The 19506-nt window shown below is 37.7% G+C and overlaps 3 protein-coding genes across 7 annotated transcripts in view; 1 reads left to right on the plus strand and 2 right to left on the minus strand.

The window, feature by feature from the left end:
* The window catches only part of edaradd (EDAR-associated death domain), a 10362-nt gene extending 7396 nt beyond the window's left edge, over positions 1–2966 (plus strand). For both annotated transcript variants that reach the window (XM_016487932.1, XM_016487931.1), the window contains exon 6: positions 1307–2966. In XM_016487932.1, coding sequence (XP_016343418.1) covers positions 1307–1683 — 377 coding nt within the window. In that variant the 3' untranslated portion in view covers positions 1684–2966. The remainder of the gene's footprint in view (positions 1–1306) is intronic.
* A 268-nt stretch (positions 2967–3234) lies between these two features.
* LOC107689784 (neuroblast differentiation-associated protein AHNAK-like) lies at positions 3235–9488 on the minus strand. Its single transcript, XM_016487930.1, has 5 exons — positions 9417–9488; positions 7484–7544; positions 7030–7141; positions 6780–6913; positions 3235–6690 (listed from the first exon to the last, which is right to left on the minus strand). The coding sequence occupies exons 2-5, from the start codon at positions 7487–7489 to the stop codon at positions 3574–3576; spliced, it is 3369 nt and encodes a 1122-aa protein (XP_016343416.1). The 5' UTR covers positions 7490–7544; positions 9417–9488; the 3' UTR covers positions 3235–3573.
* A 6503-nt stretch (positions 9489–15991) lies between these two features.
* LOC107689786 (exonuclease 1-like) overlaps positions 15992–19506 on the minus strand; it is an 8077-nt gene continuing 4562 nt past the window's right edge. For all 4 annotated transcript variants that reach the window (XM_016487934.1, XM_016487935.1, XM_016487933.1 and 1 more), the window contains exons 9-14: positions 19064–19286; positions 18725–18962; positions 17943–18483; positions 17169–17252; positions 16824–17011; positions 15992–16229 (exon numbers count right to left, since the gene is read on the minus strand). In XM_016487934.1, coding sequence (XP_016343420.1) covers positions 16151–16229; positions 16824–17011; positions 17169–17252; positions 17943–18483; positions 18725–18962; positions 19064–19286 — 1353 coding nt within the window. In that variant the 3' untranslated portion in view covers positions 15992–16150. The remainder of the gene's footprint in view (positions 16230–16823; positions 17012–17168; positions 17253–17942; positions 18484–18724; positions 18963–19063; positions 19287–19506) is intronic.

Below are 19506 nucleotides of genomic sequence, written 5' to 3' on the forward strand. Positions count from 1 at the left end.
TAAGAGTTTTCGTGTGAATGAGCTCAGTCAGTTGCACTGTGAGTGAGCACCCTTTGCATGGTTTCTCTATATAATCCATTCACAGTTTGAAGAAAAGTTTTGTTTTTTATGCTGCTAAGAGGACCAAACGTCCACATATGCTGTTTCAGGAGTGACAAACGTCCATGTAAGAAAATGATGTGAGTGAATCCGCTAAACTGTAAGGCGAGCTATTGCTTAGCAGGGCTGCCAACTTTTGAGTTCAGCATGGAGTAAGAAGAGGAGTGGTCTGTTTCTTTATAATAAATATATTTACTTATAGATCTCCATAAGAATTACACTATATGAATTATGTTTCTAAGTATGAAACTAAAACCACTAGTAGGTGGTGGCAAGTCACTGTCTAATGACTGAGTCATTGAATTGTTTGATTTGTTAAAAAGGACTGATTCATTCAGGAACAAAGCAAGTGACTGGTGATTTTACGAATATGTAATTTAATCATTTGCTTCTTTCTCTTCTGATGTTGCTTGACTGTGTTCTACATATAAAAAACAAGAACTCGTACAAGCAGACATCACATCAGTGGCACATAGTGAGAAAATGGACATGTGGCGTGAGAACAGTGTCAGCTGCGTGAGGGTTGGCAGCACTGGATATGACTGACAGTGATAACTGTAGAAACGGACGGAACACAACATCTGACAAGCCGATGTCAAAATAGACCTGTACATTAAGTGAAGCAGTGTAAATGCCGAGCAACAAACCTACAACAGCAACAAGTCTGTGTTGGCCAAATACATTTATCAGCTTCTAGTTAAAGATAAAAAAGTAAAGCACTCTTTTTCATGTGTCCTTTTTAAAGAAATGTTGAAAAAATTAGTTTTTTAGTTAAATCCAAAAATATTTGAAGGTATTTAATGCATTATTATTTAATTATTATAGCATTAACAATTAATTTATTTCATTTGTAGTTAACTAGGTCAAAAATAGTTAATAGTTATTAACCCTTCTAGACTGTTGGGGTCTGGGTTTATTTAATGACTTAAGACTTTGTGACTTTCTGCGCTTGCTATACTTCGTACTTCAGTACTACTGGTTTTAATGGTAATTTCATTTCATTTTCATTTTAAAAGTGTCCATCAGGTGACAGAAAGGGTTTAAAATAAGTGTTTTAAAATAAAATACGTTCCATAGACGAACAGCCCTTAGAGGGTTAAGAAGCGTTTGTAAATTGGGTTTTGGAGTGCTATTGTTACTGTTTGCATTCATTTTTTGAGATATCCCGATTTTATGCAATGTCTGCTTTTCTTTCCCCACTCTCTAGACTTCAGTAAAGAACATAAGCCCTGTAAGGAGTGTTTATGTTCCGCCCCTCCACCCAAAATCAGTGACCTGATGAACGACGAAGACCTTCTGTACACTCTAAGGCTGAAGCTGGATCCGACTCACTGCACTGTCAAAAACTGGAAGAACTTTGCAAGCCGCTGGGGAATGAGCTATGATGAGCTCACGCTTCTAGAGCAGCGCACACACGGTCCCACCTACCACAGTCCCACTCAAGAGTTCCTCTTGCGCTACAACCAGAAACCTGTCACGGAGCTCACCGAACTCTGCCAGCTCTACCAGCGCATTGATGTGCTTCGATTGCTCCAGAGGTGGATGGAGAACGACTGGCCCTCACGCTGGCAGCAGGCTCATTAGCTGGGACTTCACAATAACTGGACCTCAAAGGAGAAACGTGTTCGTAGTAACTGAAATTCATGACTGCAGGAATGGACAGCAGGTCAGAACACACATTACTGAACAGTGGTGGTACAAAGACAGTGTTTACAAGGTAGTACACTGGATGTAGTTACATTTTTTTGTTAACCTTTGGCTGATTTTATCAGTCCAAATGTCACAGACTGGTTAGCTGTATTAGTTATGTGACAAAAGGGTGAATAGCAAATAGGCTATATGCAGCAGCACGCCAGCACTTCAGGAGAAAACGGAAAGGCCGCTCAGGTGTGACTACTCATTTAGATTCTGCCTGGAAATTCTCTGTGGTTCCAGTAATACAGCATTTAATTTATTTTTAATACAAACAGTCATCTGCTGGCAGTGTGCCACTGTTGGTAGTTTTATGAAGTTTCCTTAAATTAGTAACATATATGATGTTGAGTCACTGAGCTCAATATCTAAATGAGTTTTAAGACGGCTTTTGCAGACGTTATACACTGAAATTCATTCTGCTTATGTTCTATAAAAGAGGCGGGGTCTGTTTGTGAAGTGGCCAGTTAAAAATTCAAAATTTGAATTTGAGCATGTAAAACATTGTGGTATATATCAAAATTCCCATTGCACTGCTCACTGAGCACTTGAATTTAATATCATGTTTGGTATGAATGGCACTTAATTTTTTTTCTTTATTTTTAGTGTTTTGAGACTTTAAGAAAAATTTAGCATGCCTTAGAAAGGTAAAATACCAGTATAACTGCAGAGAACAATTGATCTGAAAGTTGACTGAACTTGCTTAATCATTCTGAGACGTTTTAAATTTAACTATTGAAAATATTAGTTTAAAAAATGCAGAGTGCGACTGTTTCAAAATTTATGGTCAAATGTAAATTACAATGCAGGTAGTAGGGTAGAATGTGACAACATTACCTCTTCTAAACAAGATTCTTTTAAAAAGTGTTTGGTGTTGTGCCATGTACTCTACCTAGCTTTTTATTTCCTGTGTCTAAACATTAAAGCCTGTTTGTGTGCATCAGGGTTTCTCTGTTTAAAAATAAAACTTTTATATGTACAGTATTTGAATATTTGTTATAATTACCATTTATAGTGTAAATACAAAGTATTTTTTTCATCAGCAATACATTATGAACTATTGGCATCGCTTGAATGTCAGTGGTGAATAACTAGCCTAAATAAATAATTGTAGATGATTTACTGCTGCACTGCATCTGTTTTACACTGTTATCCTTTGAGGATCTTTAAAAAAATAAATAAATTTAAGGCATGCAGTATAACGGTCTGAGATAATCAAAACGGGAGTGAGTGTTAAAATGAATTATTCATATTATCAAAGTTCATATCAAATTTTATTAAAGTATTTTGAGAGATTAGTGCCCTTGCAAATATAGGTACACATGCTTCATGTAACACACAAAGACACACGTGATATTTTATAGATGTAAAATTTGGACTTAATAATTTTTTGTATATATATATATATATATACAAAATATATAACTGGAATGGAAATAAGTGTAAACAAAAGACTATATATTAGATAATATTACATAAAACAGTGACAAATTAGACAGAATTACAGATTCGTCATATTTTCCTTCATGTTTTCAGAAGATACAATCATTGCACATTTAAAGAGAACTTTATACAATTATATATATATATATAAAACTGAATATAAAAATAATTACATCTCTGTCAAATTCTGTAATGCTTCTCTGTCAATACTCTACCCATTTTAAAAGTAAACAGTTGGAGGTGTATTTAATTTTTTTTTACATATTGTTCTACATATGTATTACCTATATGCAGTGGGTATGGAACTACACTAACAAGGCTCCTGGTTTTATTTAAAGTTTAATCTGTTGGCAAACCAAGCATGTTGTTCAAGCTGAGAGTAATCTTGGCGTCATCTTCGTTGCTAGTGTCAATTACTGGGTAGGCCTTTTCAGCATCAGGCTTTGTGACTTTAAATGTTCCTCTATTCACTTTTGTAGGGCTGCCTGGTTCTGAAGATATGCCGAAATCTGGGCTTGTAGTACGTGCATTAGACAACCTCAGCCTTTCCCGGATATCTACAGTAGCTGTCTGTCCATTGACCCCAGCAGATGGAGAAGAAGCTTTAAGATTTGTCTTGACTGACGAGACCGAGACAACCGCGTCAGTAGTTGTTTTTGTAGGGTCAGTACTGAGGTCAACCATTCCAGTGAGTTTTTGTAAGATACTGTCAATGTTGCTGTCAGGTAGGGGGTGAGGCTTGAACAATGGTATATTTTTGGGGAGTTTAAGTTCTCCAGTGGTACCATTTACTTCTGGTGCTTTAATATTTATATCCCCATCCTTTGATTCAGTAGATTTTCGCCATTTGAATGGCCATTTTACCCTATGCTTGGAGCCCTCAACTTCAGCGTTGATGCTTTGAACATCTACATCAACTCCAGCATTTGGTAGACTCACGTCAACATCAGGAGTACCAACCCCAGGAGCAGATAAGTTCAGATCTGGTCTACTTACATCAGCAGCAATGTCGACATCAGGAGATTTGACTTTTGGACCAGAAAGGTTAAACTTTTTGATGGTTGGGAATTTCAGCTTTCCTTTGGGAGCACTGATGTCAACGTCTGCTGTGGGAACATCTACATCAAGCCCAGCTTTTGGTAGACTCACATCAATATCAGGAGTACCAACCTCAGGTGCAGATAGGTTCAAATCTGGTCCACTTACATCAGCAGCAATGTCAACATCAGGAGATTTGACTTTTGGACCAGATAGGTTGGACTTTTTGAGTGTTGGGAATTTCAGCTTTCCTTTGGGAGCACTGATGTCAACATCTGCTTTGGGAAGGTTTATATCAGCATCTGGCACTTTGACATATGCATCAACTGTTGGAGCTGAGAGGCTGAGATCAGGAGCTTCTGTATTTAAGTCAATCTCAGGTGTCTTCACTTTTGGACCAGAAAGGTCAACTTTTGGTTTCTTAAATGGAATCAGTTTCAGCTTTCCAGACTGAGCCTTTAAGTTTGGGGTTCCTACATTGGGAACGCTGACCTCAGCTTTTGGTAAAGTTGCATTTACATCAGGCGCACTGATCTCAGCTTTGGGAAGATTTAGGTCAACACTAGGTGCATTTAATTCTCCTTTGAGTTTGGGAACTGAGAGATCTAGATCTGCGTTAGCATCCAGCTCAGGCCCTTTAACTTTTGGCCCAGACAAATTCAGTTTTGGCAAATTGAAATGTGGCAACTTCATTTTTCCAGATGGCGCATTAATGTCAACATCTGGGACTTTAAGGGTAGCATCAGGTCCTTCAAGCTCTGCTTTTGGCAAGTCTAGGTCTACATCTGGGGTGGAGAGTTTGAGATTTGGTGACTTTAAATTTCCCCCAGTGTTTGCAAATGGAGCATTCAAGTTGGCTTTAGGCAAACCAATGTCTAAAGAGGGAGCAGAAATGTCACCTTCAAATTTAGGTGTGGAAACACTAAGATTAGGTGCTTTAACATCTACATTAGGTCCTTTGAGTTCTGCTGTGGGGATGTTCACATCTACATCAGGTGCATCTAGATTTGGGGTTTTAACCCGAGGTCCAGAAAGACCAAATTTAGGCATCTTAAAGTGAGGTAGCTTGGCTTTGCCAGAGGGGGCATCAATGTCTACTTTAGGAGCATTTATGTCAATGTCTGGGACTTCGAGGTCTACATTTGGACTTTTGACATTAGCATCTGGCAAGTTCAGATCCACATCTGGAGCACTAAATTTGCCATCCACTTTGGGTGCTGAAAGACTGAGATTCGGAGCTTTCAGATTCGGAGCTTTCAGATTCGGTCCATCTAATTCAGCTTTTGGCAGATTAATATCTACCCCAGGAGCTGACATGTCCAAGTCTGGTGCTTGTACCCCTGCATTAAGATTTGGAGTTTTCAGCTTTGATTTATGTAAGTTTAGCTTTGGCATTTTAAGAGTGGTGAACTTGTGCTTTGCAGACGGAGCATTAATGTCTACATCAGGTGCTTTTACATCAACATCAGCCCTTGGTAAATTGACATCTGCATTTGGGATGCTGATATCCCCATCTATCTTTGGTGCTGAGAGACTTAAATCGGGTGTTGAGACACTGGCATCTAAGCCAACCTCTGGTGCTTTAACCTTCTGCCCAAATGTGGGTTTCTTAAATGTTAACCATTTTATCTTGCCAGAGGGAGCATTTATATTGACATCAGGAGTTTTAATGTCTACATCTGGAGCTTCAAGATTGGCTCTTGGCAGATCAATGTCAACATTTGGTGCACTAACATCTGCATTTAATTTTGGGGCAGAAAGATTTGCATCAACACTCGCCTCTGGTACTTTCACTTTTGTAGTTTTTGCTTTCTTTAATTTAGGAAATTTAATCTTGCCAGAGGGAGCTTCAATATTAGCTTTTGGTTTTTTGATGTCCAGGTTTGGACCACTGAGCTCAGTTTTTGGCAAGGTCATGTCTACTTCAGGGGTGCCAATTTCTCCATTAATCTTTGGGGCTGACAGATTCAGATCAGGGGTTTTTAGGTCAGCGTTTATGTCTGGGGCAGTTAAATTCACATCACCATCAATCCTTGGTTTTTTAGCCTGTAGACTGAAGGTGGGCATTTTGAACTTGGGTGTTTTGGTCTTCAGTTCAGGCTTGTCCACATTAACAGAAACATCTGGGGTGTTAAGAGTAGGGGTAGAGACACTGACATCAGGTGCTTCTAATGTACCATCCAGACCTGCTCCATTGAGATTTGGTGCAGACATGCCAAAAGTTGGTTGTTTGAACCCTCGGTGGCTGAAGTTAGGTGTGGCATCCTTTAGCTCAATCTGTGGCATTTCTGCATTTACTGCTGGGGTTGAGATGCCACCCTTAAGGCTTGGGGCATTTATCTGTCCTTTCAGCCCATTAACCTGAACGCCTGGTGCTTGAAGTCCTGCCTTACTGTTTAATCGGAGATCACCAAGAGACTAAAGAGAAAGATGAGACGAAGACATTGTGAGACCTATTTAGTCTCTATTTTTCCTTTTTTCTTTCTTTAATTCACAAGGTTGCTTACCAGTCCTGCTTTCAGATCCTTTGCTGTCTTAAGTTCAAGGTTCTTGTCATAGGGCTCGAGGATTCTGATCAGGTTTAGCACTTCATCTTTACTGAGGTGGTCCAGATGAATGGTTGCAGCAACAAGCTGATCATCTGTAAGAGACAAAAAGAGAGGATAAGGACAAGGTATGTTACAGAATCCATTATTATCATTAAGTTTGCGTGTTGTATGATTGAGGCATCATATAGGATACATGTGAGTTCTTTACCTTCCTTCAGATTAATTGCTGGATTCGTGATTCGTGTGACGACGACCCCTCCTTTTTCTGTGTCCTCCAAAGTTACACTCTCTGAGAGGGCATGAATCTTTGTTTCTCCATTCTGCACATGAAGAAGGTGACTTACTACCATACATTAGTGTTTTGTTAATAATCTCATAAATACATTATATTATTTGCAAAAGTAAATATTATGTACTATGCCATGGCAAGGTTGTAATCAGAAGTATAATGAATGTGTAAAATGCAATTAAAGGCGCTGTAAATTATTGTTAGCCTTGTTGAAACCTCCAGCAGACCTAACCATGGAGTCAGACATGACCTGTCTTCTGATTGGCTAAACAAATCTGACTACGTCTGTCAGGTATTAGGAATATTTTCTGTGCCAATTCTGTTAAAAAATGACAAAATCTTTAAATTGTTATTTTGGTGAGAGGGTACCAACCATCATATCTTCACTTCTTTAAATGCAACTGACATGTCATGAATACCGGTTTTCAGGAAACCTGTCAAAATAAAAAGCAACAAGACTTGAAGTAATCTTTATCATTACATTTAGGACTGTATTATGTGGATATTCATTTGAGTTTTTTTTTTTTTTAAGTAGGCTATAAATTTCCAAGGGAAATTACTGATTTAAAGCCATTCAAACAAACATTTTATTTTAGTATTTTTAGGAATATACAAAGGTAGTACAATGACTAATCGTAATTTGAATTTAAGGCCAGTTTTAGACCTCAGCGCAAGAGAATCCCCTGCTGATTGAAAACAAAGCTGTTACAAGCAATCGTCATGTCATCTTTACTCCATAAAATGGTCATATAAGTGCATGGGTGTGTGGTTACTTCCTTGCTTCCTTTTTAACCTCTTCCCACACTCCTTTAGACACTTGTTACATCTATATTGCATCGTTTTAGTAGTCTTGTACGTTGACTGGGAATAAAGCAAATCTAAGCACCACTGTATTACATGTTTTTAAAAGATGAATTGATTGATTGCATTGTTGTTGATTTTTTTAATCGATATGAATTATTTAAATATTAACTAAAAATAACAAACATTGCATGTTAAATAAGGGAAAGAGGAAGTGGCAGGAAAAAGTCAGGAACCACCTTCAGTTTTTCAAAGACAGATGTAATTGGCTGTAATGCAGTTAATCACATGTTCCCTAGATCTCACAGTGAGAAGTAAATAAGATAGGAAGATACTATTCCATGCTGCAAACCACATTGTTTAGAACAAAATATAAACAAATGATGCTTTATGATGCTCCCTTTTAAGGTCTGCAATCTTGCGATCAATCACATGGGCTGTGGCTTTATGACAGTATGACATCTTTATTCTCTCACTAAGGTTTGCGCTAACATTTCATAGGCCAGCAGAGATTTTTATTATTATAGTTTTTTTTAACAAAAGAATCGCAGAAAACGTGCATATGTGCAAAGTACAGCCTCTACATGCCCAATGCTTTTTTTAATAATAAGAATAATAATAAATTTTATTTATAACGCACTTTATATACAAGCAGAATTCCAAAGTGCTACAGATTAAAAAAGAAATGTTAGGAATTTTAACTTTTAACTTGGTATTCTGTTTCTGTAACATTGTGTATGTGTGGTTTGTGTCAGGAATGTTTTAGGAATGGATGGACTGTGGAGAATGAGGAGAACCAGTTTGTTCAGATGAAAGAAAGATGAGGAGATAAATACAAGGTCACTCTGTATCTCTCTTGCCATTTTTTCCCCCTAAATGTCTGTCTTCCATTTTTCTCCGTTTTGTCTCTCTAAAGCACATTATTCAGACTGCGATTAGAACGGTCAGATGGTCTTGACAATGTAGTTAAGATTTCATGGTCAAGATTCGAACAATATAATTACTCAGCTCAGTAAAGCCTTGTGTTTAATCAGCAGCGGGAATCATTTATTGTTTCAGCTTCACCCACCACCACAACAGCTTCCCAAAGACTTGCTTCTATTGCTATCATAAGTTGTAAGTTATTCCTCATTTTTATAGCCTGCACATGACGCATGATGATGAATTAGTGCTGAAAAGTTTCAGCTTAACAAAAGATCAAAATATTTCTCCTGTACACTACTAGTATTAATATCTGAAACCTCAATAGACTCACATTTTAACAACAATCAGAGCACAGTCCACACCAAACACAAATATTCAATGAGATATTAAAGGATCTGCTTAAACAACAGAACAGTCTACTTTAGGCCTGATTTGACATGACAAACCTCTATATTTTGCAAGTAACTGAATTTATCAGTTCCCATCAGATGAAGATGCAGGATGATAAATTGCATTATGATATTCTTTCTGATTCTGTATGCTCTATATAAGCACTGGACAGTGGAAAGTGAGTCACTTACCCAATGTCGTTCATGAGAGTGTATCTGTAGCCACTGATGTTGATACCTCTAAACTCCAGGTGGATATGACTGTCATCCTCTCTGTCATGAGGTTTCTGTCAGATAAATGCATGTGAAGCAACCAAACAGGTTCTACAGCACCAGCATGACAATCACACACACACATAGCAACACTCACCGAAACTACAGATACAGAGAGTAAGTTTGAAAGTGATTGTAAATTTACATGTAAATCTGTGGCATGATGCAGTTACATGTTGGTGTCATACATTTTAAATTCATTATGATTTTTTTATTATTTGTATGTTTTCTGCGTCACAGAGAGCTTCTGTTCAGAATTGCCAAAGCAACTGCAATTCAATCAGCCCCAAAAACTGTTCAAAATCCAGAATGGAAAAAACATCATAAAATTATCATATTTGAACTATGGTGAGCTAAATTATGTTTTAGTCAAGTACGTGGCCAAATATTTAACATTTGTGGGGAACAAAGGTAAAATGTTGTGGAACCATGTCCCCATTAATGTCTATGGTAGCTAGGATTCAGTCATATCCTTAGAAACAACAGCATAGAAACATCCCATGAGAAAAACTAAAGTGTGTTTTGTCAACAGTGAAATATTGCAAGACTGTTGTGTTTGCAAGGGTTTGGCCTTACAGTCTTGTGCCACACACCCTTAAGTTCTTCCTGAAATGCATATGAATGCATAGCACTACAGAAAGGTTTCAACTGGTTGTGTTTTGATAGTTTCAATAGAGGGATAGTTCATCCAGAAATAAAAAAAAATCTGACCTTATTCTGTATAACATAAGAAGATACAGTATTTTGAAAAACCTTCAATCAACACTGGACTGACTGACTTTCATTGTATGGGCAAAAAAGTAGACACATTCTTCGGAATATCTTCTTTTGTGTTCCACACAAAGTCACGCAGGTTTGGAACGATATGAGGGTGAGTAAATGATGACAGAACTTTTGGGTGAACTATCCATTTAACGTTAATGCAACACCCACAAACCCAGACTGAAATGTATTTCGGAAGTGCTTGTTCATATTTCTCAGCATACTGAGAGGCATATTCAATCAAATTAGCCCACAAACGTCCAACAGGAAACTGCTGTTTGGTTGAGTAATACTGAAAGTTTGAGAAAGATGCCTAATGAAACAAACCATGAAGTCATCAAGGTGTTAATGCAATGCATTTGTTGTTTCCAGTCTGCCATACAATAAAGACTTTATTGTAAGAGCTTTTGTTTTATTTCATGAACGGTAGTACAGCCACATTTCATAGTAAGTAATCATAGTACGTTTCATAATAAGTGATCTATTTAGCATGCTTTGAAAAGTAATACTATTAGTCACCCACCTTGCAACCTTAAGTTCTCGGCAGCAGAAATGGAGCCCAATCTTAACCACTATTCATGCCGAAAATAGCCACTATGAAGTGTTTCATTTAGAAGAAGAGACAGGCCTAATGTCAATGCAAACGAGTAACCACTCATTTTCACACTATACAGGGTTTGTTGGTATTTATTCGCAGAGAGAATGTGATTTAACTCCATGGACTCTAAACGGTGCTGCAATTGTGAATGTTTACAGTTCAGTACAAAGGTAAAAGTTTATGAACCGAATAAGATTTTATATTTTGAAAGCACTCACTACATGGTCATTTGAACAGATTTGGTTGCAGTACACTCTTAAAAATAAAGGTGCTTTATGATGCCGTAGAAGAACCTTTTTGTCTAAATGGTTACATAAAGAACCTTTAACATCTGAAGAACCTTTCTGTTCTGTAAGATTACAAAAATCTGTAAGATTACAAAAAGGTAAGAAAGAGATGGTTCTTTAAAGAACCTTTTGACTGAATGGTTCTTTGTGGAACCAAAAATGGTTCTTCTATGGCATCGCTTGAAGAACCTTTTGAAGCACCTTTATTTTTAAGAGTGTAAGTCAGCAAGTGATATCTGGTTATTTAACAGTATATCAGTGATTGTTAAATGTTTTCTCCAAAAAAGAAACCATCACACACATTTAAAAATCCACCCAGTGAAATGTAGTTTGAAGAAGTTTCATTTTTCAAGATTTCAAGTAGTCAAAAGTGCATCTAACTGAAGAATCACCCATTTATGACCCTCATCTTAGCCGACTTCACTGTGTACTTAGCAAAGCTCCTATTGACTGCACTGTCATGAAATCCACAGATGTATTACTGAACCTCAAAAGAAAGTGTTTGCGAGAGGAAAGCACCTTGTGTGCTTAGTGTAAGCTAATGCATGAAGGCTGACTGTGGCATTGAGCTTCTGCACATGTTGTGGCAAGAGCAGTACTTTCGCCTTAAGGGAGAGACTTTGGAGTCGAGTCTTTGACTTGTATTTATTTGTGTTACATCTAAGTATCAGCGTCTGGGCATCAGGTATGAACTTGTCTCCTTCATTGTATCTCTGTAATGAAATACAGTCACCAGCAACTGGGAAACAAAAGCTCTCCTCTAGCCGTAAACGTGTTAAGGCCTCGCCATTAATTAAGGAAGAACCTCATAGTGGTGGAAGCAAAAACACAGGAATGAAAGTTGCTTCAGTTTTCATGCAGACAGAGAAACAGGTGTCTAAATGAGTACTGCAGACTCACCCAATGGCAATCTAGAGGAGCACAAAAAGAGCATTTTATTCAGTTTGGTCCAAGTCGAGAGTTGGATTTTTTTAGGTCTTTTGTTTTCTGCTTTAACTGTGGTACTATGCGGTGCTATGAAATATGGTTGAACAACTGCTAGTTTGAATGGTGAAAAACACATTTTTGTAATTGCACACACCACCGACACAGTACTGAATGTTTCAGATACCACCGATCCGGTTAGAAACACTAACAATTAAAATGCAAAAAATGTCATGAATAGTTCATGGTGCACAAGTAAAAAAAATTTCATTTCCAAGTAACAAACTGTTTCTCCAATTTACAGTGTGTTCTGACCCTCAGACCATAACTTAATACATTATATAGATTAAAAAAATATTTAAAACTTTAGCAAAACAACTATATAAATGCATTCTTTTGAGTAAAAATGGCTGCTATGTCCTCAAATAAGGTACATTTTTAATTAAATGTACATCTTTAATAAGGTTTCACAGTTGTGTCCCAACTTTTTGTCAACTGAGAATAAAAAACATTTATAAAATCAGGCAATATCAAAGTCAGCCTTCCTGCTGAAGGTCCTCGTTCCATGTTTCACCTGCTGGGTTCAACAACATCACAGGCTCTTGTGAGTTTTATAGTTTTTTAAAAATTATATATTAAGTAAATATGCTTATATTTTATGTCACACTGATTGTCATCTCACTAATACAAACGGTAAAGAAATTGTTTGGGATTTTTACATAATTTCCCTACATTATTTACATGTGTGATCTGCAAAACATGATGATAAGTTGAAAACCAGGTGTCTCTCAGAAACTCAGATTTCACATTTTCATATCTTTACACATTTTTATATCTTTAGGTAAACATGTTTGACTAGCCATCCCTGAAATGTCCATCTGGGCTACTTACAGAAGTTTATACATTATTTAATATTAGAGTAGTAGTAGAAGTGGATAGAGGTGGTGTGGGGGAGGAGGAGGGAAGCCTGTAGAATGTTCATTAAGGTGAGGTAAGTGTTTAAGGAGTTTATATTAAAGGCCCTAGTAATTATAGTTCTTGATTGCTTTAAGAGAAGATGTTCCTGTGTTCTAGATCGTAGCCTAATAGTTATTGTAGGCTATTATTGTTTTATAGAGTATACTGCTGTGAGTTATTATACTGTATGTGTGGATAGTTCTAGAATTTTCATGTAGCTGGGATGTCCGTTCACAAATTGAAGGTCTAATCAATGTATATTCCTAACTACTTGTGGTTTCAGACATGTCTGACATTCCTGTTGGTTCCGAGTCTTTCCTCTAACATGCATGGCCATTGAGTCAGTGTTGTTGGCACTGTATAGTATCTTTGTAAACTAGGTGTGGCAGGGATTGAGCATCGTGAGCACACTTCAGAAAAATGCCACCACTCCACATTCTCATTCAGGTATTTGTAGCTCAATGCAACTGCACAGTTCAGGCCAAAGAGGACAGTAAAAAAAGACCATTGTTTTAACAGATATACAGTGCAAAAGGATGTATGAATGGTGGAGTGGTAGCAGTATCTCCTACGAGATTTTCCTTCGGTCTCTGTGGAAAAAAAAAAAGTTTTAAAGTGTTTAAATTGGATCTCGTGAAAATTCTGTTTTAGGCTGTATTTTCTTTTTCTTTTTAGTTATAAAATAAGAATACAAATTCCCACCACATTTCAAATTCTGTATTGAGTTTAACAGTATTATGTGATGGAAATGACAATTTAAATATTTTTGGAATAAAATGCTGATTTTGTCAATATCTATATAAATTATTACAATTTTCACACAACTTGTAGTGAAAACTTTGTAATTTCTGAATACTTATATAAATCAGTTTCACACAAAATAAATATTGAATTTTAAATTTATTTCAGTTTTAATGTGACCATTTGTAACAAAAATAAAAAAGAAATGGTTAATTTAATAAAAATTTACCCCTGGGACATACAAGTGCCCAAAGTTGAAGAAACACCCAACTATGAATCAAAAAGTAAAAAAACAAAATTCTTATGCCTGCCAAGCAAGTGACATTGGATATGTTTTATGCAATGAGTTTGTTCTCTGTACATTCCAATATAATTGGTTTCCTCTGAAACAAAATTCATTTTTACTCTTTTTTTTTTTATAGAACAGGAAAACAATGCAAAATGTAATTTTCAACACCGAGTTTAGTGAGTTTAGTGCTGGTCTCTAAAAGGACAGTTGCTCATACAAGGCCAACATTGAGCCTTTAGTATCACCATTGTGCCCTTCAATAAGGCACTTAAACCAGGTTTGCTCCAGAGGGATTGCTCTTCTAACAATGAAAGTCACTTTATGAATCTTATGCTAAATAACTACTTAATTTTGAGAGCTGCTTCCTTAAGAACATGCAAACAGTTGCAAATCCCTTTGGATACATTGTTTAACATGTCCCAGTAATACTTAAGTTGATGTCATATTTCTTAAGGCATTTGTCCTGCTCGGGGCTTCTTATATGTGTTCATAACCTGACGTGTGAGTGAATTAATTGAATTAGAAACACCCAAAGAATGTGAGAGCCAGAGAACTATTTGTATTCAAGGAAAACAGCACGATTGTTCTGATAAGTCTCTAAGACAAGAGCGCTTGTGTTTCTCAGTGAGCACATGCATTTTTGTGAAATTGACCTGATAAGGTAAAGCATCTTTGTGAGGCGTTCTCTGATGTCCTGTCCTAAAGGAGTGAGGCATGAGGTCTAGCATTGCACCTCAGGCATTTGTTCACTCATATACTACATTCCTGAACCAGCCTAAAACCCACGCGCAGCACAAACACACGTTGACTTATTTAGATGGAATTCAGATCAACTGTAACTCCAAAACTGTAGTGCATTTCACACCGCACATATACTCACGGTTGCAGGGTAAGCTTAAATATTTCCTTTAATAAAGGCCATAAATTATAACATGGTTAGGAAAAAACAATTAAATTTAGTTTATAGTACATAACAAGGGACATGACACTCATTAATTTGGTAAATTTACATAAATTGGAAATTTAAATCCCAAAGCTTAGCTATAAACTACTTAAAGGAGTAGCTACAGATCCATTTCTATATTGCAATGGATTGTTTCTGCATTGTGACATCTGAATGAGTTTGCAGTCGACAGTATGAAAGTATGGGGTTTAAGCAGACTAAATGATTGAAGAAGTTCAGTATACATCACCAGAAAGAACTCTGTCGTTTCACTGGATAATTGAGTTTTGACATTTTAATAAAAACTTATGAGGTTAAAACTTTTTTTTTTAAAGAAATAAAACATGCATGAATTGATCACATTAATGTGCATTTAAAAAAAGAGTAAAAGTCACCCTTAAACGGAAATGTTTGGACTTTTCACTAGTGATGTATATGAGTGAAATGGCTTATCGAATGAGGAAAAAAATGTAGGGCAGAACTTTTGATTATACTTCATTTCATGACCTTACATCAGTGATGGGCAAACTTGGCCCTTCCAGGCCACTTTTCTGCAGAGATTTGAGCCAACCCTGATTAAACTCACCTGCCTTTAGCCTTCTAGTAGTCTTGAAGACAATGATTAGCTGGTTCAGGTGTGTTTGATTAGAGTTGGAGCTAAGCTCTGAAGGAAAGTGACCTGGAAGGACCAAGTTTGCCCACCCCTGCCTTACATAATCTGCATTCAGTCTGATTCACTGAATATTAAATGTCTGTCATTGCTTCATAAAAGCCTATTAAATAGGTTTACTGAGAATTTTCTGATTTTTATTGTGTGCATCTCCCACTGCATATATTTTGTCTTTAGTTATTAGTAAGTCAGAAGAATCACCATAAAAATTTAAAATTCATGCATAGCTTGTTCTTAGGGTCAAAATGAACTCAATAACAGCGGAGCACATTTCAGAAAACAAACATTACTAAGAGAGAGAATCATGTCTTTATTGACCTGAAATAAAATAAAATTAATTATACTAAAAATTGTATTTATCATACAAAAACATGAACATACACGGTATGTTTGAAAGACTGGCTGTTACTCTTAAAAGAAACAATGATTTGATTGAAAAGATGACATGTCATTCTGCGATGATGAAAATCTCTTGATCTGCTTCAGTCAGTAGTCATCACATTCTCCCTGACTGGAGACATCGGCTTTCCTTTCTTGCAAGCGTTCAGCTTCAGATTGTCCCTTAAAGAAACACATGCACATATATTTCAAATACATTCACGTCGAAGCATGTGGCCATTTCGGGTCTGTAACTATTATATTGCTTTAAAATATTAACACAAGTCTTATGGACAACTTTTCAAATGCCAAAAAGTAGGAGAGAAAAGCAGCAATCAGATACTTCTCTAGTTTCACCCTTGAACTGACTTCATGTTTAATTCATATGTTGATTAGCCCCTACCCCTTCAATCCTGCACTGACTCTGAATCAGGCCCTTATTATTCAACTCAGACCTGAGCATTGCATAATGGTAATGTACTTCCTTTCATAGTGAGCAGGCACCACCCTTCTGTAAACTACTACAATGACTCTCATTTTACCCATGCAATCAGTTACACCTCTGTTAACAGCAGCAGACAGCATAGGTAACAGCACCACTCCCATTAGTTTAGTCTCTTGGTGTTAACAGGTTTATCCCGCTGCCCCTGCTGGCCACAGGTGGTACTGACTGCCATAAATAAACAGTAGAAGATGAATAGGACAGTGTGAGGGCGTCATCGGCCATGTTGAATCCTTTATTTACATAATCACATACTTACACACAGGCTGACTTACTTTTTGAAGCTGAAGGCCCCCCAGAGGCCGCTGATGGTGGCCTGCTGGCCTGGATTGTTCTCATTGTTCACTGTACTCTTTTTCCCACTCTCTTTCTTCCTCAGACCGCTGGGTCTAGCAGAAGCGGAGGTCTCAATTTTACCGCCTTTACCCTGCCCACAAGGCCGTTTCCGAGACAACCCTGAGACCTAGAGCACAGGTGTAAGAAGTCAGACTGAGGGTGGAGGTGTGGGGAAAAATCATATCAATGTTTAATTCCCCCCACCACCACCACAACACTCTATGTAAGGTGGGAGGAAATGGAAATGCAGAATGTGGTTTTGGGTCATGATTAGACGGACGTGCCTTTGTTCTGTTCAGAGCAGGTTTCAGCTTGTCTGTGGGAGAACTGCTTGGGCTGTTGGAGCCATCTGAATCTCTCTCCTTTTCCTTCAAAAAGGATAAAAAAAAAACGAAACAAAACAGAAATAACTGATAAATGGTCAATAATAAAATGCAATATTATTTTGTCTAAATAAATTACAAAACACTAAAAATAAACTACAAATAAAACACAAATTGATCAATTAAATGTAGGCATTACTACAAGTAAATGTAGGCATTACAACATTGTAATATACAGTATAAAATTGAATATTTATTATGAGGTGTCCCTAAGACATTTAACAGTTATTGAATTATGAAGGTTTTTTTTAAGATAAACTATAAGTGACCATTAGATGACAGAAAAGGTAATCTAAAATATAAAAATTGCAAACGAGCATGCATAATTAAATATCCATTGGAATCCATAGACTTCCAATATAGAGTCCATGACTGATCATGATTTCATTCATTTTTAGGCCTGTAAATCACAATATTACAATTAAAAGAGACATTTTAGAAAGCACGTTAAAAGGTATAGTTTACCCCAAAAAAATTTTTACATCTAAATTTACATCATTTTATCTGCAGAACATAAAAGATGAAATGGTAACCAGCCAGATACTGAGACAAAGTCATACTGGTTTGAAACAAAATAAGGGTGAGTAAACGATTACAGCATTTTCATTTTTGGATGAAATATTCCTTTAGTGTTGACAGTACCAAATATGAATGAATCAAAAACAATTTTCTCACCTTGTCAGAGTTGTCCTCTGTGACTAGGGAGTCTTCCACACCGGCAGAGGCGCTGCTGGACTGAGAGAAATAAGCACTGTCCTGAGACGGAGGAGACCCGGGAGATTTCTGTGCATCCTCGGTGCCCTCTACAGGAGAGGACAAGCGAGAAAGCCCTGATCCTGCCCAGGAGAAGCTGCCCTTCTTTCTGTGGAACTGCTGCAGGGTGGACAACCCTGAAGGTGTGGAAGACCGGTGTCTGTCTGTGGTGTTGGTGGGTGGATGCAAAGCAGATTTACTGAGTTCCCTGGTGCTTCCTGACCAACTAAAGACCCCAAGACCCAAACTAGCAGGCCTGGCAGTGTGAGCCGGAGATGTGGGTGGGCTGGACGACTCATCTTTGGCCTGCTCTCTCTCCGAGTCAGGGTACTGACACAATGCTGGTGTGTTTCCTCCAGATTGTGAGACACGTGTCTCTAGAGACTTCACAGGCTGAGGTAAATCTTGTTTTAGCGACTCTTCCTGTGTATCTGCCATATTGGATTCACCATGACAGAAGAACCTGATGGAGATGTCAATCATATCATTACTGTCAGCAGAGTTTAAACTGGGATTTTGGAGGTGAGGGAACAACCACTGGGCCTCCCAATTAATATAGTACTTTATATTTAATGCCATTTTGCCACTAACAGTTTGGCCCAATTTAACCCTTGATTGTGTGTGTAATAAGAAAATTAAGGTCTAACAGTAATTTGTGATAGCAGCAGTACACATTCCTTAAGTTTCCCATCATGCTCTTGTACCTGCTTAATGTGGCCTGCTCTCCAGTGCCCTCCTCTGATTGGTTCCTCAACTGCAACAGTGTTGCAAAGCGATTTCGAGGCTGGGACTGTCCAGCTGTGCTGCCACTGTGCTGTCCCTTCTCCTTAGAAACAATGTTGTTGTTGGTCAACGGCTCAGTGGTGGGCGGAGTTTCAGGAGAGGGTCTCTTTACACCAGCTGAATACTGCCCTAACAGGTCATCCACAGAGAGACTGGTGTCTTAAAAAAAAAGACAAAATATTACATATAAACATGCCCAGTCAGTTGTCTTGTCAAAATAATCAGTCCCATCCTTGAGATGGGAACCAAGTCCTGCTTACCTTCACGAGGTCTTTTCACCTGTGATTCTTTTTGGGGCAATTTTAGACTCCGCACGCTGACGATCCTCTCTTTGCCCAGGGTAAGAGGGAGTCTTTTGGGGGTGGTAGGACTCTTTGGCTGGGTGCTACCTGGTTTATGGTTCTTGCTCCAAATACTCATCTGCAACGGGCCACTTTTGTCACATCTGTCATTCCAAGAACTACTGCGAGCAGCTTTAGTGGGCTGGAAGAGAGGAGAGGGACACCTTAGGTACTTAGCCAGTGTTATTATTGTTAACTAAAATTAAAAGTAGGGCTGCATGATAAATCGCATGCGATATTTAACGCGCATCTTATCAGTAAAGCCATTCTGTAATCAGCGGTAAATCTCCATCACGTGCGTGCTTTCACATTGAGCAGCATTAACTACACAGAGCCGTTGTTCACTGACGAGCTGCGCAAAA

The sequence above is a fragment of the Sinocyclocheilus anshuiensis genome, unplaced genomic scaffold (assembly GCF_001515605.1).
Source record: "Sinocyclocheilus anshuiensis isolate Anshui unplaced genomic scaffold, SAMN03320099.WGS_v1.1 scaffold918, whole genome shotgun sequence".
Taxonomy (NCBI): domain Eukaryota; kingdom Metazoa; phylum Chordata; class Actinopteri; order Cypriniformes; family Cyprinidae; genus Sinocyclocheilus; species Sinocyclocheilus anshuiensis.

What these genes read in the sequence shown, in the direction of transcription:
- LOC107689784 (XM_016487930.1), bottom strand. An exon ending in AGCAATTAATCTGAAGGAAG is followed by an intron (nt 6,914 to 7,029) that starts GTAAAGAACTCA and finishes TGTCTCTTACAG; the next exon opens with ATGATCAGCTTGTTGCTGCA. An exon ending in AGGATCTGAAAGCAGGACTG is followed by an intron (nt 6,691 to 6,779) that starts GTAAGCAACCTT and finishes CTTTCTCTTTAG; the next exon opens with TCTCTTGGTGATCTCCGATT.